Genomic DNA, 17,650 nt, shown 5'->3' with positions numbered 1-17,650 from the left:
TAGAAAATTGATGAAACGACGAGAAGAAAAATGGCCAGGGGTGCTGCCAAGAAGCCGACAGCAACATTGAAGGAGCTGCAGGAAATTCTGTCAAGTACTGGCTGTTTAGCAGGTCACAACAATCTTCCATCTTCCATATGTCTGGGCTATGTGGCAGGGTGGCAATAGTGACACACTTGAAATCTCCTAAAAGCATTTTGGCAAAAATTCTGAAAGGTACGTTTGATCACAGCCCCATCCCCTGTTATGAGGGTGTGCATACTTGTGCACTTTTCTTTTTAATTGAGTTGTACTGGTCTAATTTTGAATTCAAAAAATTATATAACAAAAACCTGGCATTTGAACAGGGGTGTGTAGACTTTTTATATACACTGTATGTTCATTTTTGTTGTCAACTTTATCTTCCGTTTTGTAATAATGTGCTCTGAAAGACACAGTCTGAAAATGGAAAAATTATTCAAACAGGATACTCACGAACACACAAGTCTCCGCTCTCAAAGTAACCAGGGCAACACTGCGAGCGGCGCCTATACATGGTCCGGACTCCCCGCCGGTAAGCTGTCTTATAGCTGATCCTGAGGAAACAAGACACAGCCAGACGGATATGTCATGTACAGCATGTGGGAACACTCCTGAGGGGCAGGAAGACAAACACGGCAATGTTTTTGCTTTGATTTATTCTTCAAGTAGAAAGGAGTCATAAGAAGTCAAAGTCCGTGAAATATAAAAGCTCCTTTCTTTGGGACCCGAAACAGATCCCTTGTCAATTTGATTGGATTGCCAGTTGTCAGAGTAAAAGGCTGCAAGTTATTTTATTGATCGAGCAAGAACTCTTTTTCTGGGCTTTTTTTTTTTTCATTCATGCTTGTTGCAATAGATTCACATCAAGTGACTTATTTATCATTATTTTTTATTCAAACGGTAAAGTAAGACACATCTTGATTTCAGAGCATGAGAAAGTGTGCCTGAACAATGTACATGGGGATGTTTTGCCAATAATGTGTGGGGACGAACCAAATTGTGGTCTGCCGCCAAAACATTTTGAGAAACCAAATACAGTAAGATTTATGTTTGGACATTAAACAACAAGATGAATGACTCTGCTTGGTGGTGTAAAATTAAGTTAGCAACCATTCAACTTCAGCCTATACCTATAGTCGGAAATGACTTTAAATGAGGAGTACTGTAAAATTCAGTGAATAACATGCACTCGAGCATAATATGCACCCCCCCCCAAAAAAAAAAAAATCACCCTTAAAAAGTTCAGAGTAAATAAAATCAACAAAGATTCAAAACATACCAAAGAAGTTTAAATGCTTTTAAATCCAGGTTAAAAACAATATTCTTTTCCCATACCAATATTTTTTGCAGTGCAATTAAAGTTTATTCTAGTAAGGCACAAAAAAAAGTTGATAAAAAAAAATCATATCAAAAAATGTTGTGTAGTGAATCCAAATAATACGGTGAATTAAACTTTTGACAACTGATCGACTGAAATAAATCTCCCACTATATTCAGATTCAATGAGATAAACCTGAAATTCCAGAACATTCGCTGATTTTGAAGGAACCAAAAACACCAGGACAGATGAGAAAACATTTTCAAACATACCTGTGCCTTGTGCACTTGAACCAGTTGAGGATATCCGTGCACCTGGTGTAGTAGATCTGGTCAAACGGGTGCGCATAAGACTCCTGAACAGTGACGGCGTAGCTAAAAAAATAAAATTAAAAAAAAAGCCAAATGTACCGACATTAGTTGAGTCATGGTGAAAGCAGCTTGTATCTTTGCAGGGAAAACGTCACAGCAAAAGATCCTGTGAGTGCGCAGCTGCATTGGAAGCCGTGTAATAAGGGCCTTAAAGGACCTTTTTGGTGATTCATATTATTGATGTATGCGGCACAGGAAGCAGGTGGATAGATATTGGCGGACCACAAAGCCGTGAGCAAAGCCCACTTATGGGATTCATATCAATGCCAACAAGGTGGAACCGCAATCCTAAGTACCCTCACCTTGGTCAGGCAATGATCCTGGTAATATATCTTCACGCTTTTCTTTCCTCCCCCTCGCGAGGACAGAAATTATTCCATCTTATTTCTCATAAGTAACACCACCCGGCGTAGCTAATAATTATTCCGGCTCTGTGGCTGTTGTGATTGATTAGGATGAGAGTAGCCTGATCAATTTGCCTGCGTATTTCATTTGATGCTGCAACTCCTCCCATCCCTCACCGCGCCGCGACTCAGCCTGTGCCGGATCGATACGGCTGTAATGGCCCGGAATGGATCTGAGACTTTTGGTGAAGAGAGCCTGTTTCACGAAAGATACTGCAGCTTCAACAAGCTCGTACCGCTGTCTCTTATTCAGATATTGGTTGTTTTTTTTAGCAGAAGAAGAAACATGCTGACCTTTCCCAGTGGCTGCAGACATTGGGGTCGTCCGGGTTAAGGGTCCATACGTGAGCCGTCAAGCCCAAAATGAGGAGCAGGGCCGACAGGGCAACAAGTGAGCCCATCACTCGATCTGAAACAATAATAAAGTCACACCATGATTGGGATTCAGTTCAGAAAGCGTCGCAGGATCAACACTCGGTGTTTTTATTTTTACTAATTCTTTTTTACTTTTTACAACATCAATTCTAATGGCAAAAAAGTCGAGGCCCAAAGATTTAAGTACATTATTGTAGAATATACGTGGAGAGATTATTTTATTGATTTTACATGATTAGGCTTGTATGAAAGTTAATGAAAAACTTTTCTCAACATTTAATCCAAGATTTGTGCTGGTGACATTACTATTATTTCCTATACTTTGAAAAGTGAATAAATTGAAGGTCGACCGGCGTCGCGGACTGGATTGTGTTTGACCTTTGATATTTTACTGCATTCTGATAACAGCATCAGTTAGCCATGACATGACATTTTGGAAGACAATAGTTTTATCTCAACCAGGTTTGAGCAAACTTTCAAGTGTTCAAGGGCCACGTTTGATTTTGAAAAGAGACATCTGGGCAAGGTTATTTGGGCACACGCTTCCCAACCAGATGTTTTACCAAAATGCTATTTTAGATGTGGATAAAATATGTGCAAAATACGTGCTCTCTATAGATTTCATGTTTGATGATTCTAAAAGTCCGCTATCATAAACCAACAACAAAGACGAAATAACCACATACTGTATTTTTTTTCCCCAATGCAAAAACAAAAATACTATTTAAGGAGGGCAAAATGAACGATAAATTAACATTAAGTGCAAGAACTCATTTTGGACATTTTCTCACAAAAATTAACTCACTCAAAATTGTAATATTAGTGAAGTATTATGCTTGTCCAGCATATCATTCCAAATTCACCAAAAAAAAAGCCTACTCACGTATAGGTCAGTATAGGACCCAGTATACGTGCAACTAAGACATGTCTGCCATCTAGTGGTTATTGGTGATATTACAACTTAAAACTCCTCCATATTACCGATTTGTTTCATGTGTTGGATTTTCCCCATTTTTTAATGAGAATAATTTTCCTAATTTCCCCCAAAATTGTGTGGAAACGGTATTTTGAATGTTTGTCAGCATTTTTAGAAGAATTTGTGGGGTTTGTTGAAAAAAAAAAAAGTACCCAATTTTTTTTCAAAAAACGTTTTGGTGTAGGGGGGTGAAAATTAATTAAAGGAGTGTGTTTACGCCAGTTGCCGATCCCTGTTCTATGTCTTTGATTAGAATGAATGAATCAATCAATAAAAATAAAAAAATAAGAAGAAATGGGGGGCAAAACATGTAATAAACGATTTACAGCCTGTCTGAAGAGCTTTGACAGCAATATTGTATCTGAAGTTCTCTGACCACATTCAAAGGGATTTTACATGCTTATGACCCTAGCGCATACAATTTCATTGTATCTTCTTTAAAAATGTCTCAAATTATTTAATCTCTTTTATTCATTGGATACATCTTGAGACCCAACCAAGTCGCTGGAATTCCCAAAACAGTTTCTTATAGAATAAATGTTCCTGTGCTTTGTCTCCATCCGAGAGACCTTCAACCTTCAACAGTGACAGTGACAGAGACGGTGATTTGTTGCGACCTGCATCTTATTTCTTTAGACGTACATGCAAGGGGAGATAACGTACGATGGGAGGGGGGCTGACAGTGATGAATTCCCTCCGTCTGCAGGTCTTTTTCCAAGCAAATGGGGACTAAGTATAAAGAATGAGTGTGCACAGCATGGCATAGGTTAATACCTGCATGCTATTAGAGGTAATAGCGCTAAACTGACGCCCGCCTTGGTGAGAAAGACGTTGCATGCATTAGAAGCAACTCGCGCTTGGAACAGAGAGAAAGTCTGACATCTGTGCTGTCATTATTAGGCTCCATCTCTGAAAAACCAAACGTAGATGTACACTTTTTATTTTATTTTTTTATATGAATTGAGCTCAACTGTATCCAATAACATCAGCGTTCACATGCCCCGCTAATCTTCCGCATTGATTGCTGCATGTAGTTCACTCACAAGTGAGGGAAAATCAATCAGAGCTTCACTTGCTCTAAGTAGGAGTCCATCCGAGCAGGCAGAGGTTAGTGTCACGTTCATTTCCTTAACAGGATGATTAATCAATCAAGGTGCGCGCCTGTTACAGGAGACAGCTGCTTTCATATTCCGCACCGCGCTCTGAAATAATCTAGTTAAACACAAGAGGGCCACCACTTGATTGACAAGAACGCTTTTACTGCTCCGGTGATGAGACCACTCGCCGTCGACTGTTCTGGACGAGTGGACTGGCGCGTCACCTGTCATTTTCTATTTGGCTGACCTCACAAGTGGTGGAAGGTGCAGGAGCTGTTACATAAAGTGTCGATGTCCAGAATATCTTTCCGCAGATGGGTTATGAGTGGGAGTGGGGAAAACTGTGTGTTTAGTGGAGTGAAACTTCTCGGTAACAGTTTTGGATGTATTTGAAAATCGCACTCCTGTTTTTGAGAATGTCAAAATATATTAATAAAAAAAAAAAAGATCTGATTTGAATTTAACTTATTCACTGCCATTGACGGTTATAGACGTCAAATATTCATTTGAACTATTTCTATTAGTTTAAAAAAAATCCACTTTTGTTAACAAGATTATGAAAACCTAGATTTTTTTTTGTACATTTAGAACAGATATACATTTTTTGATTAATCGTGAGTTAACTTGTGAAGTCATGCAATTAATTACGATTTAAAAATGTTATCGCCTGACGCTCCTAATTTTTAATCATCTTTTCTTATTTTTTTAAATCGCGTGATTACAATTTTAAAATATAATTAATTATTGACTTCACGATTAATCATACATTTTTTATCTGTTCTAAATGTACAATATAATTTTTTTCCAGGTTTTCATACTCTTATTAACAAAAGTGGAAACAATGTTAAACTAACAGAAATAGTTCAAATGACTTTTTAACGTCAATAGCCGTCAATGGCAGTGAATGAGTTAATCTGCCACGTCTATCCAAGTCATGAGTTGTGATGTCAAGGGATGGGAATTCAATTATTTGGTTGAATGATTGCTATGAACACGGTCAATTAAGCAGAACTGATCTTGAGGCAATTAAGTACACTATGTCCTATTTTTGTGGAAAAATTTTTTTTTTCCAAAAATGAATTGAAAAAGATTCCATAAAACCATCAAACAATTAATTGATTCCCCCACGGTCAATTAAATGTTTTTATTACTAGCATCATCAATATGCTTGCTGGGGGAAATTCTATTTATTTGGGTATTTTCATAGACAGGCTCAAGCAGAACCCCATTCACAATCTATAATGATTAGAAATGGCTGACTTTGGCAAGTGAGATATACCCTGGATTGGTTTCCAGCCAATCGCAGAGGGCATATAGACAAACAACCATTCACACTCACCTATGGGCAATTTATTGTCTTTATTTAACCTAAATTGCATGTTTTGAGAATTTTAAAGGACGCCTCTATTAGAACCCAAAACTTCAGAACTGCAAAGCAAACCCTGTTGGTCATATCATTAAAAAAAAATAACTATTCAATATATTGTCCCCAAGTTGCTGAAAATGTAGCCAAGTGCGCATTCCTAGTTGGATTTTTTCCAAGGATGTGCCAATTAATTTCTACGCAGAATACAGACACTGTGTCTCTGTGCTGCCTAATGCTATTGTTTGCCAAACAATACCATTTAATGGTCCTTAAAATACTGTAATTTGTTTTTTTAATGCAAAAAGCACAGATGTTTGTAAGCATTCTACTTTGGATATTTGTTATTTAAATGTTAAATAAATGTCTATACTGTATATTTTATAGCACCACTTTTGAGTAGTGGCTGCTTCACATCATTGAGGTTCTGGGTTTGAATCTTGACTCTGGCCTGTGTGGAGTTTAAAAGTTCTCCCTGCGCTTGAGTGGGTTTTCTACAGTTACTCAGGCTTTCTCCCACGTTCCAAAAACGTATGACGTGAGGTTCATTCAAGACTTTTTTTTCTTTTTAATTGAATGTGAGTGTGAATGCCCATTTGTCTATATGTGTAAGTGCTATAGATAAAATGGATGAACAAAAAACATCAAAATTAACCCAATTTGGGTCAAAAATGGGCTGATCTACTACTCGGGTCAATTTGATCCAAATTTCTGGGTTCTTTTGCAAAAAGACCCATTCTGGGGGCTGCTTTTTACAATGATAAAATATATTTTGGGTTGTTTTATACAAAATCACCTTCTTTTTTTTACTATTTTTTTTGTTAAAAAAAACAGCCCAGTTTTGTAACAATAATAACAGTAATAATAATCAAATATATACAAATAATAATTTTAAAAAACTCAACCTAATTTTTTTGTTACATTTTCTGAACCCCCCACTCGGGTCGCAGGAAACAACCTGACAAAAATGGGTCGTTTTGTATAAAACAACTGTCCAAAAATAGGTTTTGTTGTAAAACAAAAAACAAAACAGAAACATTAAAAACAAACACAGAAAGTTGGGTTAAATTGATTTAATTTTATTTATTTATTTATTTTACCAAAATTTGACTATTTTTGGCCCAACTGTTTTTAGAGCAATGGATTTATAATAGGTAAACAAAAAAAGAAAGAAAGAAAGAAAGAAAGAAAGAAAGAGGAATCAAATCTGTCATCTAATCCAGGTTTGAATGAAATTGTAATGTAACTTGCAACTTGAGTAAAATAAGTATAATTTACTTTAAACCTCTATCTTTGTCAATTTATGCAATTGTGCACAATAGGATCTACTCGTATTTTGTTCCAAAGAAATGATGGTTATGGGTGAAAATTTGGCTACTGAGATCCGAGTTGATTTAGCAGGTGAAAAGCGTTTCAACCTTGACGGAGGTCTGCGCTCTCCCAGGGTGCTTGTTAAAAGCTCGCTACACGTAAAGTGATTGGAGCCCTTGAAGATAAAGACAATAACACGTCAGCTAATAGCGAAAGACACGTGACCTAACGCTCACCTTGTCGTAACGCTTGTGCAGATGCCGAGGAACAGAAGTGGGAGGGGCGTGGGGAGGGTGCTCTGAAGCTTGCTTTGTGTTGTGTTTAGACACACGCTCTCTGGGAGAAGCGGTGACAGGTCACAGATCTGTTGGCAAGAAGAAAACTAATGAGCTTATGATGACACACACAAGACACACACGCGCGCGCATGCCACTCTCGCACACACACAAACTGGTACATTTGTTACGGGAGCGAGAATCTCCACAGGGGTATAATTCACATAAGCTGCTCTTGAAAGGCCAATTTATTCGGTGCAGCCTCCACGTCCAATCACAGTTTTCATTTCATTTTACTATGTCTCTCCAACCTGGTATTCGCCGCTTTGCTAAAGAAATAAAAGCCTGCATTAAATCAAGAGGGGCAGCCATAATGAACTCGGTTCACGCTTCAAACGCTTGCTCGTCCGCGGTGTGACCAAATGATCTGCTCTCATTAACAAAGCCTAAACTGAGCTCATAACGCACACGCGGCATTTGTGTGTTTGTCGTCGCACTTAAACGCACCGCTGCTAATGATTCCATGGTGAGGTCAGAGGGCACTTTTGAGATTCTTCAAGAACACAATAGGACTGCTTTATCTCTTGGCCCAATGAATAATGCAGCATCTTTCTTTTGCCAGGGAGAGACACTCCATTGCCCTCCCTAATAAGCTCATTTAACATATCTTTGTCTCACTGACGACTTGCCTTTCAAAGGAAACGACTCCGTTAGAATACGATATGCAGTATATTTTAATAGTCATTTCAACTTTCCACTACGGCTGGTGGGGAAAAAAATACTGTTTTGCTAACCATATTGTAGTAAAAATAGGTTTTTTACATTGCAGCAACAAAATTGTGTTTTTTTTCTGCTGGGCAATTAGTATTTATTTATTTGCTGCTTTTGACTCTTTTTCCCACATAAGAACAACATGGAAATGTTTTTGGGGGGTTATCATGTTTTTAGTTGTTATAGTGGACGCCAGGATAATATGGCTGTAACGTGTTGTAAACCTATAAGCTTACATGCAACATTTTTAACATGAATATCATTACAACTTGCGATTGTGATTGGTTATGTAAGATCCAATCATGAACCAGAAGTGTTGACATCATCCAAATGATGCGGGTTTTTTGGTTTAGACATGCGAATATGTCATGTCCAATGGGATCATCTATGGGTCTAAAGGGGTTCGTGCTAAAAATAGAATATAAGGATAGCAAGCGTTTTACTGTGTATAGTTTGATATACTACAATATAGCGTTAACCAAATTAATAAAATGGTGTGTCAATAATAAGGAAATTGGTTGGGAAAAATATTTGTTTACACGTTTAAGAGGTTAGTTAGTTAGTTAGTTAGTTAGTTAGTTAGTTAGTTAGTTAGTGTCCAGTATTATACGATAGGTAAATATTTTAGCAAATTAGCTAGATAAAGGTGTTGAAAAAGTTTATAAGACACTTGTTTAAAAACTATATCCAGTTAGTTAGTTTCAACAGTAAGACAATTGGTTGAAAATAATATTTTTGTTTTTGTTTTTGTTTTGTTTAGTTAACCATATAGCATACTTTGTAACATACTGGAAGCCCATAGGTAGCTAACGAGCTAATTTCATTTTAATTGTAAGTAAAATTATTATAAAAATGATCTCAAAACTAAGAGGCTGGTTGGTTGGTTAGTTAGTTAGTTAGTTCGTTCGTTAGCAATGGAGACTGAAAAATAACTTCTGCCATTAAGTGTGTGATAACCTGTAATTGTCTAACAAGTAGGCCAATATTGAATTTTTGATGGCAAAAATATATATAATATCCTAAACACACAAAGCTAGGTTAGTTGGTAGTGTAGTATAGCTCAATATTAGTTAGTTAGTTAGTTAGTTAGTTAGCTAGTTAGTTAGTTAGTTAGTTAGTTAAACTAAATTAAAGTACTGGAGTGAGTAGGAAATTAGCTCTCTTGGACTGGTGGATGGATGGATGGATGGATGGATGGATGGATGGGTGGGCCAACGGGCGGACAGACAGACATGGATAAAATTGCAGATGGACAGAGGGACAAATATTTTAATCCAACCATATGCGCAATTCGTCACTATTGTGCCAAGAGATTTCACGCCATATTTTGTTGCCTCGCCGACAATTTAGCTTGGCTGCATCTAATGTCACTGGAACAGCTTGGTTATTATAAATGTAAATGTCAAGGATACAAGTTTCCCCTGAATGGACCCCTGCCATTTCTTTCAAGTCAGTAGTGTACGAGCTTGAAGTGCAGTGATTAATCCACAGCTAATTGATTATTGAATTATTTTTGATAATTGAAGAGTCATTATAAAAATAAAAATAAACATAATTTAAAACTGTCCAAATGCTCAGAATTTCAGCTTCCCAGCAGAAACACTGGACTGATTATCTTTGTGTTGAATCCAAATAAAATATCTGCTTTGGCTTTGAAAAACAATGATTAACATTTTTTCCTATTTTCTGATGTTATACAACAAACCAGTAGCTGAATCATAATTAATTTATGTTTGTGCACTGTTCATTTGAAGTAATGTGCTATTTTTGGAAGAAAAAAAAGATGCAAATGTAAACATTCTTTGTCCGATTCATCGATTATTTGACAAAATAATCAACAGCTTAATCAATTATTAAAATAATCCTTAGTTGCAGCCTGAAATTGAGCATTAATATGGTTGTAAAAAGAGCTAAAAGTCATTGTGTTAAAACTTTTATTTTACCAGGGGAGAAAAGCCCCAAAAGCCTTTCCTTATTATTTTATGCCATCCATATTAATAACATTTATGACATCCATCCATTCATTTTGCTTAACGCTTTTCCTCATTAGGGTTGCAGGAGGACTGAGGGCGAAAAGCAGGGTACACACCCTGGACTGATTGCCAGCCAACAGGAGAAATGTACAACAACAAAAATGCCTATTAAGTAATGAATTAGGTGATCATTTCCCCCATAATCAGTCAGGAGTTTGTGTCAAATGGCCGCTGTCTACAATATGTGGACGAGCCTGAACACCCCTCTGTGAACAAATGACCATCACCAGTGAAGCATAAAAGTGAATCACAATTTACAATTGAAGCCTGTAGCCATTTATATGGGCCCTAAATACTTTGTGTGTGTTTTTTTAAATGGTGTGTTTTACTGTTGTAATGATGAATCCTTTTTTCCCCATCAACATTCATAAAGACATTTTGCGTCTGTTTACACTTCAAACATTCACATTCCGTCAAAGTAAATCTCCTCCCGAGATTCGATTATCCCAGTAGAGATTTTTGCCCCCCATTTCTGAATGCTTTTATCTCGGATGATGAAACCTTCAAACTGTTTGCGCGTATGATCAAAACAGTGAAATAAAAACACTTTTTAGAATGTAAAGCCAGCCACACAATAAGCAATGCGCCAGAACCAGACAGAACTTGAACTAGTCAACAAATGACTCTCGCGCTAGGGGTTGCATCAATTAGTCTACGGCTTGAAGCCAATCAAGTGTTTAGGACATGGCGCCTTGCTGAAATCAAGACTCATGGGAGCACAGTTACTTGCACAATACACAAATCTATCCTCAAGTATAAAAATGTTACCAACGCCTGTCTTAAAAATGCTGACGCTAATGCCAGTTGGCTAACAACATTAAGGCTTCACATCAGCTGTCAACAAAATCACCAAATGCTGTAACAGTAAAAAAATAAAAATCAATAACCGCTTTATTGCAAAGATGAACCGCATGTGCCTGACATACATGTGTGAGTAGCGTTAAGATGCTTCTCTGTATACATACCTGGAGCGTTTTGTATGAATAACCGTTCGTTTGCGTGATAAAAGTGCCGCGAGTAGTGTGCTAATTAGCGCTACCGACTTAGCTTTAGCTCATTAGCCTTGAGCAAGCTACGTTCGGGAAACGAGCTAAGCAGAGTGTGTTTGCATTTCAGTGTTCACTCGCTGTGTAATTCTCTTTGTTTTGTGTTTAGTTTTACAGATAACCTCAACTGGAGTGTAATAAACGGCTTGAAACCAGCAACATTGGACTCTTTTTGAGGGACTGTTTACTATATGCCAAACTGTACTCATTCTGTTCAGGGAGGGAAGAATATATACAGTGGTACCTCGGAGTTTGAACATAATTCGTTCCTGCAAAGTGTTCAAAGTCCGAATTGTTCAACCTCCGAAACATTTTTCCCCATAGGAAATAACGTAAATGCAATTAATCCGTTCCCAAGCTCCAAAAACTGAAAATTCCTATTTTAATTTCTATTTATGTTTTTTTTTACATTTACACCTTGTACAATATTTAAACAATAAAAAATATTTTTTGTTGTTGTGGTGTGATGGCATCAGTGGATGATAAATGCTATGTTAATGCTTGTATTTTACATTGGGCATATTGTTAGACTTCTAAGCGGTCCTTGCGTGCGTTGTTTAACGTCAGGCACGTTGTTGAACAGCTAATTGGGGTCCTCGTGCCAGTATTTACAGAAGTAGTGACAGTAGTTACAACGGCGCGATAATCTCCTTTTTCTTTGCTGCCACTGGCACTGTTGTCTTTCTTTGAGCCCATGGCGAAGAAAATTGGCGCGGAAAAATCCAAATGCACTCGCGAGTATGGAGCAGCTCCGGGAGTATTCACGATCTGACTGGAAATGAGCAGTGCATCGTCTCAACTACCGCAACGTGAGCATTCGCTCGGCTTCACTCGTTTACCCGTTTTCAAGGTACGTTCGGCTTAGCTTGCTTTGCTTGGGTGTTCGAACTCCGAAAATGAGTTCAAATTCAGAGGCATTTTTTTACTCCGATTTTGGTTGAAGTCCGATTTGTACGAGTTCCGAGACGTTCAAACTCCGAGGGTTCCACTGTACTATAAAAGCTATAAAAATTTACAGTTAGCTATATGGTGTAGCAGTTGTGGAAAAAGGCACTTTCCTTATAATTCAAAACGGAGCAAATGTAAAAAATAATAAAAGACACTTTAATGTCTCCATTTGTTATTCTGCCTTGCAAATCAATCTCAATCAAATCAATTGTATCAAAAATCGTTCTGAATCCAAAATCAGACAAGCACCTGGGAGTCTCAACGAGGGCACCGTCGGACTTCCACCTGCAGAGAGAAACCTCCGACGCTGATGAGGCGGCGCCCCCCCTCTGTCCCTTGTAGTGCTTATCAGCAGAGACATCTGCATGATTAAAGCAGGATGTCTTCTGCGTGTGACTTATTAAAGTGCAATGCAATTAAACTGCATGTCCCCTGGCTGACCAGCCCCTGCACTCCTCCATGAATGCTGCACAGCACACCTTGCTAAGAGGACCGCGTCCTATCTCCGGATCTCACATACTATCCCAAGTTCATCTCACTGCTAGTCGTTCATTTAAAATATGCTTGTACATAAGCAAGTCGAGAGGGGGGAAAAAAAAAAAACATGTGGCGTTGCAATCTTGTGCGGAGCCTCAGAGAGAATGCCTGATCAGCGAGGCGCTTTTGTGCGTATCGCGTCTTTGTTCAATCGTCTAAATGTGAGCTGAGCGCCAACATACATTTTTTATGAGAATTCATCCTGCTGCTCAATCTGTTTGCTAATCACTGCCGAAGGATTCCGAGCAGACAAATTTGGACTGATCCAAAGGTTACAGGTGTAAGCAAGCCGCACGGAGTGCCAATGAGATCAGACCCGGTGCTGGCCGGCGCTTGTCATGCATATGTGAGGGAGAGGGGAAGTGGGGGAGGATGTCATTAAGAGTCAGGGCTCATTAGCGAGGCTGCGGTGCTCCCCTTTGCATTAGCGGCGTACCTGCATGTGCGTCTGATGTGTTCGAGGCTGGGAGGAGGTAATGACACGCAGCTATGTCACAAATAAAGCAACACAACTACAAAGCCAACTCTCGACTTCCTGCTACCGTGAAAAACATCGTGTTTATCGAAGCACTCTAATGGCTCTGCTGCTATTTTGTGTGTTCGCACCGAAATTTAAGCATGGATAATTCATGCCTTTTACTGACAGCACCTGTCACTTTGCTGAGGAAAAATTGGAAAAATACAAAATTATTTCAAATAATTCAACTATTGCAGACAAGAATAAGTGCAAATAGGTCACAGTGATCGGTAATGGCACAGATTGTGTTCGTTCTCACGCGATTCCCAGCACAATAGCGCTCGGTGGCGAGTTGTCAGTGTTGGACATTTTTGGGGTTATTCTGACCTGTTAAACTCACCCCAAAACTCATCCAATAGAGATCCTGACATCACGTGGCTTTCTCTGAACACGCCCCCCTGTGGCAGGAAAGCATTGGCGCAGCGTTAATGGCTTACAATGGCGTGGAGGGCGAAAACTAGCGTTCATCTGTCAACTTTCCGCCCAAGAGCATTGACAGTCGATTGATGAAAAGGACATGATATACATGCGCGGGGTGGACATGTTGGATTGCCGATGAAGTGTCAGGAGAATTATTTTTTTTGTTTTTGCCGATGCTGCTAATTACCTCCTTTGTTGCCGGTGAGTGCTTTCAAATATGATCATACAAAGGCTTTACAAGCTTGTTTAAAGCAATGGTAGTTATTACAAAAAACGGCCAGCAGGTGGCAGCAGAGTATAAGAGATCAACCAGGGCCATGTTGCAACAAGCTCTTTTCTCCAGTGTTTTCAACAGGTTTGTGAATAATGATTAAACTTAGCTATAATCTAATGCTAATTGCTGCAAAACGGAAACAGATTTAAAAAAAATAAACCTGATTAAAGAAGAGACTATAATCTTTCTTTTTGTAGGTTCCGTGGTTTTATAGCAATAGAACACAATATTCTGTGGGCCTTGCAAAATCAGTCAAAATCCAGTAAAACAGCCGGGAGCGAAGGGGGTTGCTTCAGTGAAAATGGCTGGGAGTGAATGAGTTAACAAAACGCCACCAACTTTTTGCTCATTGAAGCGACAGAGTTTGGAAAGTAAACAAGCAGCTGCATGTTGTTGCTGGCCTTTTTGCCCTGCTACATTAGCAGGAAGCTAAAGTTGCAGCAACTGGCGTTCCAATATTGGTAGTCAGTTTCGATGCTAACAAAACACCATTCCCGGAAGTCGGGAACATAATTCACGCAAAGGCTCATGGGGCGTAGGAATAATATTATTGGTTCTTTATTTTATGACCAAATCTTAGTTGGTTTAAAATATTGGCTCAAATTTTTTAACACAGTGAAAAGAGATTACAATTGATGAATGATAACTCCATAGTTTTACGAAGGACGGGTATTTGACTAAATGTCCTTGGTCAACAATGTACTACAATGAATTAACATGAATTTATTTTAATGGTATGGGATAATCGCTCGCTGATTGTTCTTGTCGGTGTTGCATTGATCAGTACAATGAGACATGGACGAGTTGTGCCATCGTGAACGTCTGCATGGCTGTAGCTCGACGTCCCATAGCTGATGTCTTGTTGTTTCATTAGAGCGAGAACAAGTTGGAGTTGATTCAACAGAATCTCTGCAGGTGGCATTGAAGCAGTCAAAGCGTTTTGACCCCATGTTGACACGTCAACAATCAATTCAGCGTCAATAAATCAAAGCCAATCATTCGTCGCTACAGGACCAAAGGCTGCTGTTGACATTATGTTCAACATTCCAAACATTCTATTTTTTCCCCATCTTTGTTCATCTCTTTCACTCAAACAGCCTTCGAATCATTACCGGACTTAATATAATCCAACTTCAACTTCAAAGTCATTCATTATGTGCAATTTGGAGCTCGCTGAGAGAAGATTCAACTGCCTGCCATCAATAAGCGGCCTAATGAAAGTGCCATAAGACAACAGCACAACTTTCCTGACAGGGAGTCCCTTCTCGGAGGCCGAGGCTCCCACGAAAGTGCTGTGCGTCGTTTAACAGGAGCTTAATTCTGGCCACATGGTTTATTCATGCGGCGAGCGCAGATATCACGACTCTCATAAATCACGCAGCGCGGCGTCGCTGGACATCGGCGCGAGCCCGGGCAGGGCTCACTAATCTCAACACCATCTTTCATGTGAATAACCTTGCCTCGCTGCAGGGCAGGCCAACACAAGACACGGCCCATTGGAGGGAACCGCTCCTCATTTATTTTATTTTTTTTTCCACTGCAGAGGAGACAAACACCGTCTCGTTTGCTCTCGGGCAGTCGTGGTTCAACTCTCAACCGTGGTGAGGAATTGCTCGCGAGGAAATGCTGTATCCTCCCTCCTAACGTTTGTTTTGTGAATGCGGAATCAGCCACACGATGGATGAGAGCAGCAAACTGGTCGGTACATCTGACCACAAGTGGATCAAAGTAGTAGTACAATAAAAGTAAATGATTACTTCTACACCATAAACTGCTTTAAAAAAAAAAGAAAAAAAGTTAAACTTCCTGGGGGCCCAATTTTGGCCCCCATGAACCCCCGTGGCTGGATGCCCCATTCCGGCTAGATTTTTCATTTGGGATTATTTTATTATTGTTAAAATATCTATACACATTGGCTAGAACAAATTAAGATTGACTCAATGTCTACACACACTCATGGCAGACAACGAGGTGCTCTAAAGTGGCTCTGCCCGTCTGAATTGCCGGTCCACCTGCTGGCTGTCAAAAAGAAAGAAAAAAATAATCCACCCTACTCTCTGTGTAACGTGCACGCACTCACAGCTAACAACAAGGCACTCTAAACCTGTCACGTCTCTAGCTCATTTATGAATTTGTCCGTTTGTATGCAAATTTGTTGTTTGATTTGTTGGCTCGTCCACATTTTCAGAACGAGGCAGACAACCAATTAAGTTAGTTGTAGAGAAGCAACAATTAATCAATTAACCACAATTAACAATTAATTGATCAATGTTTGTTGATGATCAATTAAACATTTAGAGGCCCACAATTGTCCATATCCTCACAATTTCAGTCTCTTGACAGTAATTATTCTCAGATGTATTTAGTCCTCTATGAAAGCAGACTGATTATCGTGTTGAATCAAAACAAGGCATTTATGTTTAAACGTCGGCTTTATAGCTAACAATTTGCCCCCAAATATCTTTACAATAGCCTTTTTATTTGATTATTTTTGGCTCAAACATCTTCTAATTAACTTCACTTTAGCTGTTCACAATACAAGCCTCTGGCCAATAGTTTTTAGACTGGATTCAGGTTTGAATTTCCCGCCCTCTGTCTACGAAGAGACGTCATGCGCACAGTGTGTATGTGAAAAAGGGAGTGTGCAGTTTCATTTTTCGGCCACAAGTGGCAGTAGCGATTTGAAAGTTTAATGTCCTGCGTTGAGTACTTTGGAAAGCAACAATTAATATTTTTGCCAATTTTGTGACGTTACTAACTATGGGTGTAAAAAAAAATTGATTCTGCAATATATCGCGATATTACAACGCGCAATTCAAATTTTTTTTTAATGGAATTTGTTTTGTTTTTAAACGTCTTACTTAGAGTTAGGGTTCACACATTAAGCATGGAAGAATGTTATATTAATGGATCATTAAGCCTTGATTTTTTTATTCAATGCTGTTCAAACATGAAACAGATTGTTTGTTAAATACAGTGGCTCACAGTTATAAGACTGAAGTTTCAGATAAATTAATGCATTTTCATACAAATACAACGTACATATAGAAGCTTACAGATTAGTATTTTCTAAATTTGAGTTTTAAAACAGCGCAATAATAAATTTTTAGATTCGTATCGGGATTCATCTGTATCGAATCAAATTGTGACCTATGGATCGTGGTACGGAAATTCACACCCCTATTACTAACCAAACCAGTTATCAAATCTTTTTTTTTCATCTTGTTTTTGAACTGTCAATTTGAAAAAATTCCTGTTTTCGTGTAAATCTTTTTATTCCGAATTTTGGATAAATAAATTTAAAAAAGACGAACACAGTGATGTGAATGATAAAAATATATATATATATCTGATTAATTGTCCCCCAAAAATTTGACTGATTAATCAATTATTAAAATCATCGTTAGTGGCAGCTTTAACTGGACATTTAACTTTACATTTAATGCGTGGGCTATGGACACCAGAATCCCAACTATTTTAATAAAGGCAATTATAATGTCAATATTACATAATATGTTCCCTTTAAAAATGTCTCGATGTGTACCAATGCTCAGTAGTTTTTCCCGTAGCCCATGCCTCACCAATGTTGTTAT

General features: G+C 38.5%; 1 protein-coding gene across 9 annotated transcripts in view; it reads right to left on the bottom strand.

Annotated features, from left to right (window-relative positions):
- The window catches only part of megf11 (multiple EGF-like-domains 11), a 118,632-nt gene that overhangs the window by 79,289 nt on the left and 21,693 nt on the right, over nt 1-17,650 (bottom strand). For 7 of the 9 annotated variants that reach the window (XM_086074451.1, XM_086074453.1, XM_086074452.1 and 4 more), the window contains 4 exons: nt 7,473-7,600; nt 2,409-2,523; nt 1,612-1,713; nt 475-575 (listed from right to left, as the gene is read on the bottom strand). In XM_086074451.1, the coding sequence (XP_085930577.1) occupies nt 475-575; nt 1,612-1,713; nt 2,409-2,515 (310 nt within the window). In that variant the 5' untranslated portion in view covers nt 2,516-2,523; nt 7,473-7,600. Of the gene's footprint in view, nt 1-474; nt 576-1,611; nt 1,714-2,408; nt 2,524-7,472; nt 7,601-12,558; nt 12,578-13,703; nt 13,723-17,650 lie in introns of those variants that run through there. The other 2 variants (XM_086074456.1, XM_086074457.1) reach the window with 2 other exon arrangements.

The sequence above is a fragment of the Leptonotus elevatus genome, chromosome 4 (assembly GCF_054856555.1).
Source record: "Leptonotus elevatus isolate MCC_2025b chromosome 4, RoL_Lele_1.0, whole genome shotgun sequence".
Taxonomy (NCBI): Eukaryota; Metazoa; Chordata; class Actinopteri; order Syngnathiformes; family Syngnathidae; genus Leptonotus; species Leptonotus elevatus.
The sequence above is the reverse complement of the archived record's forward strand: the minus strand, read 5'-3'. Positions and strand labels throughout refer to the sequence as shown.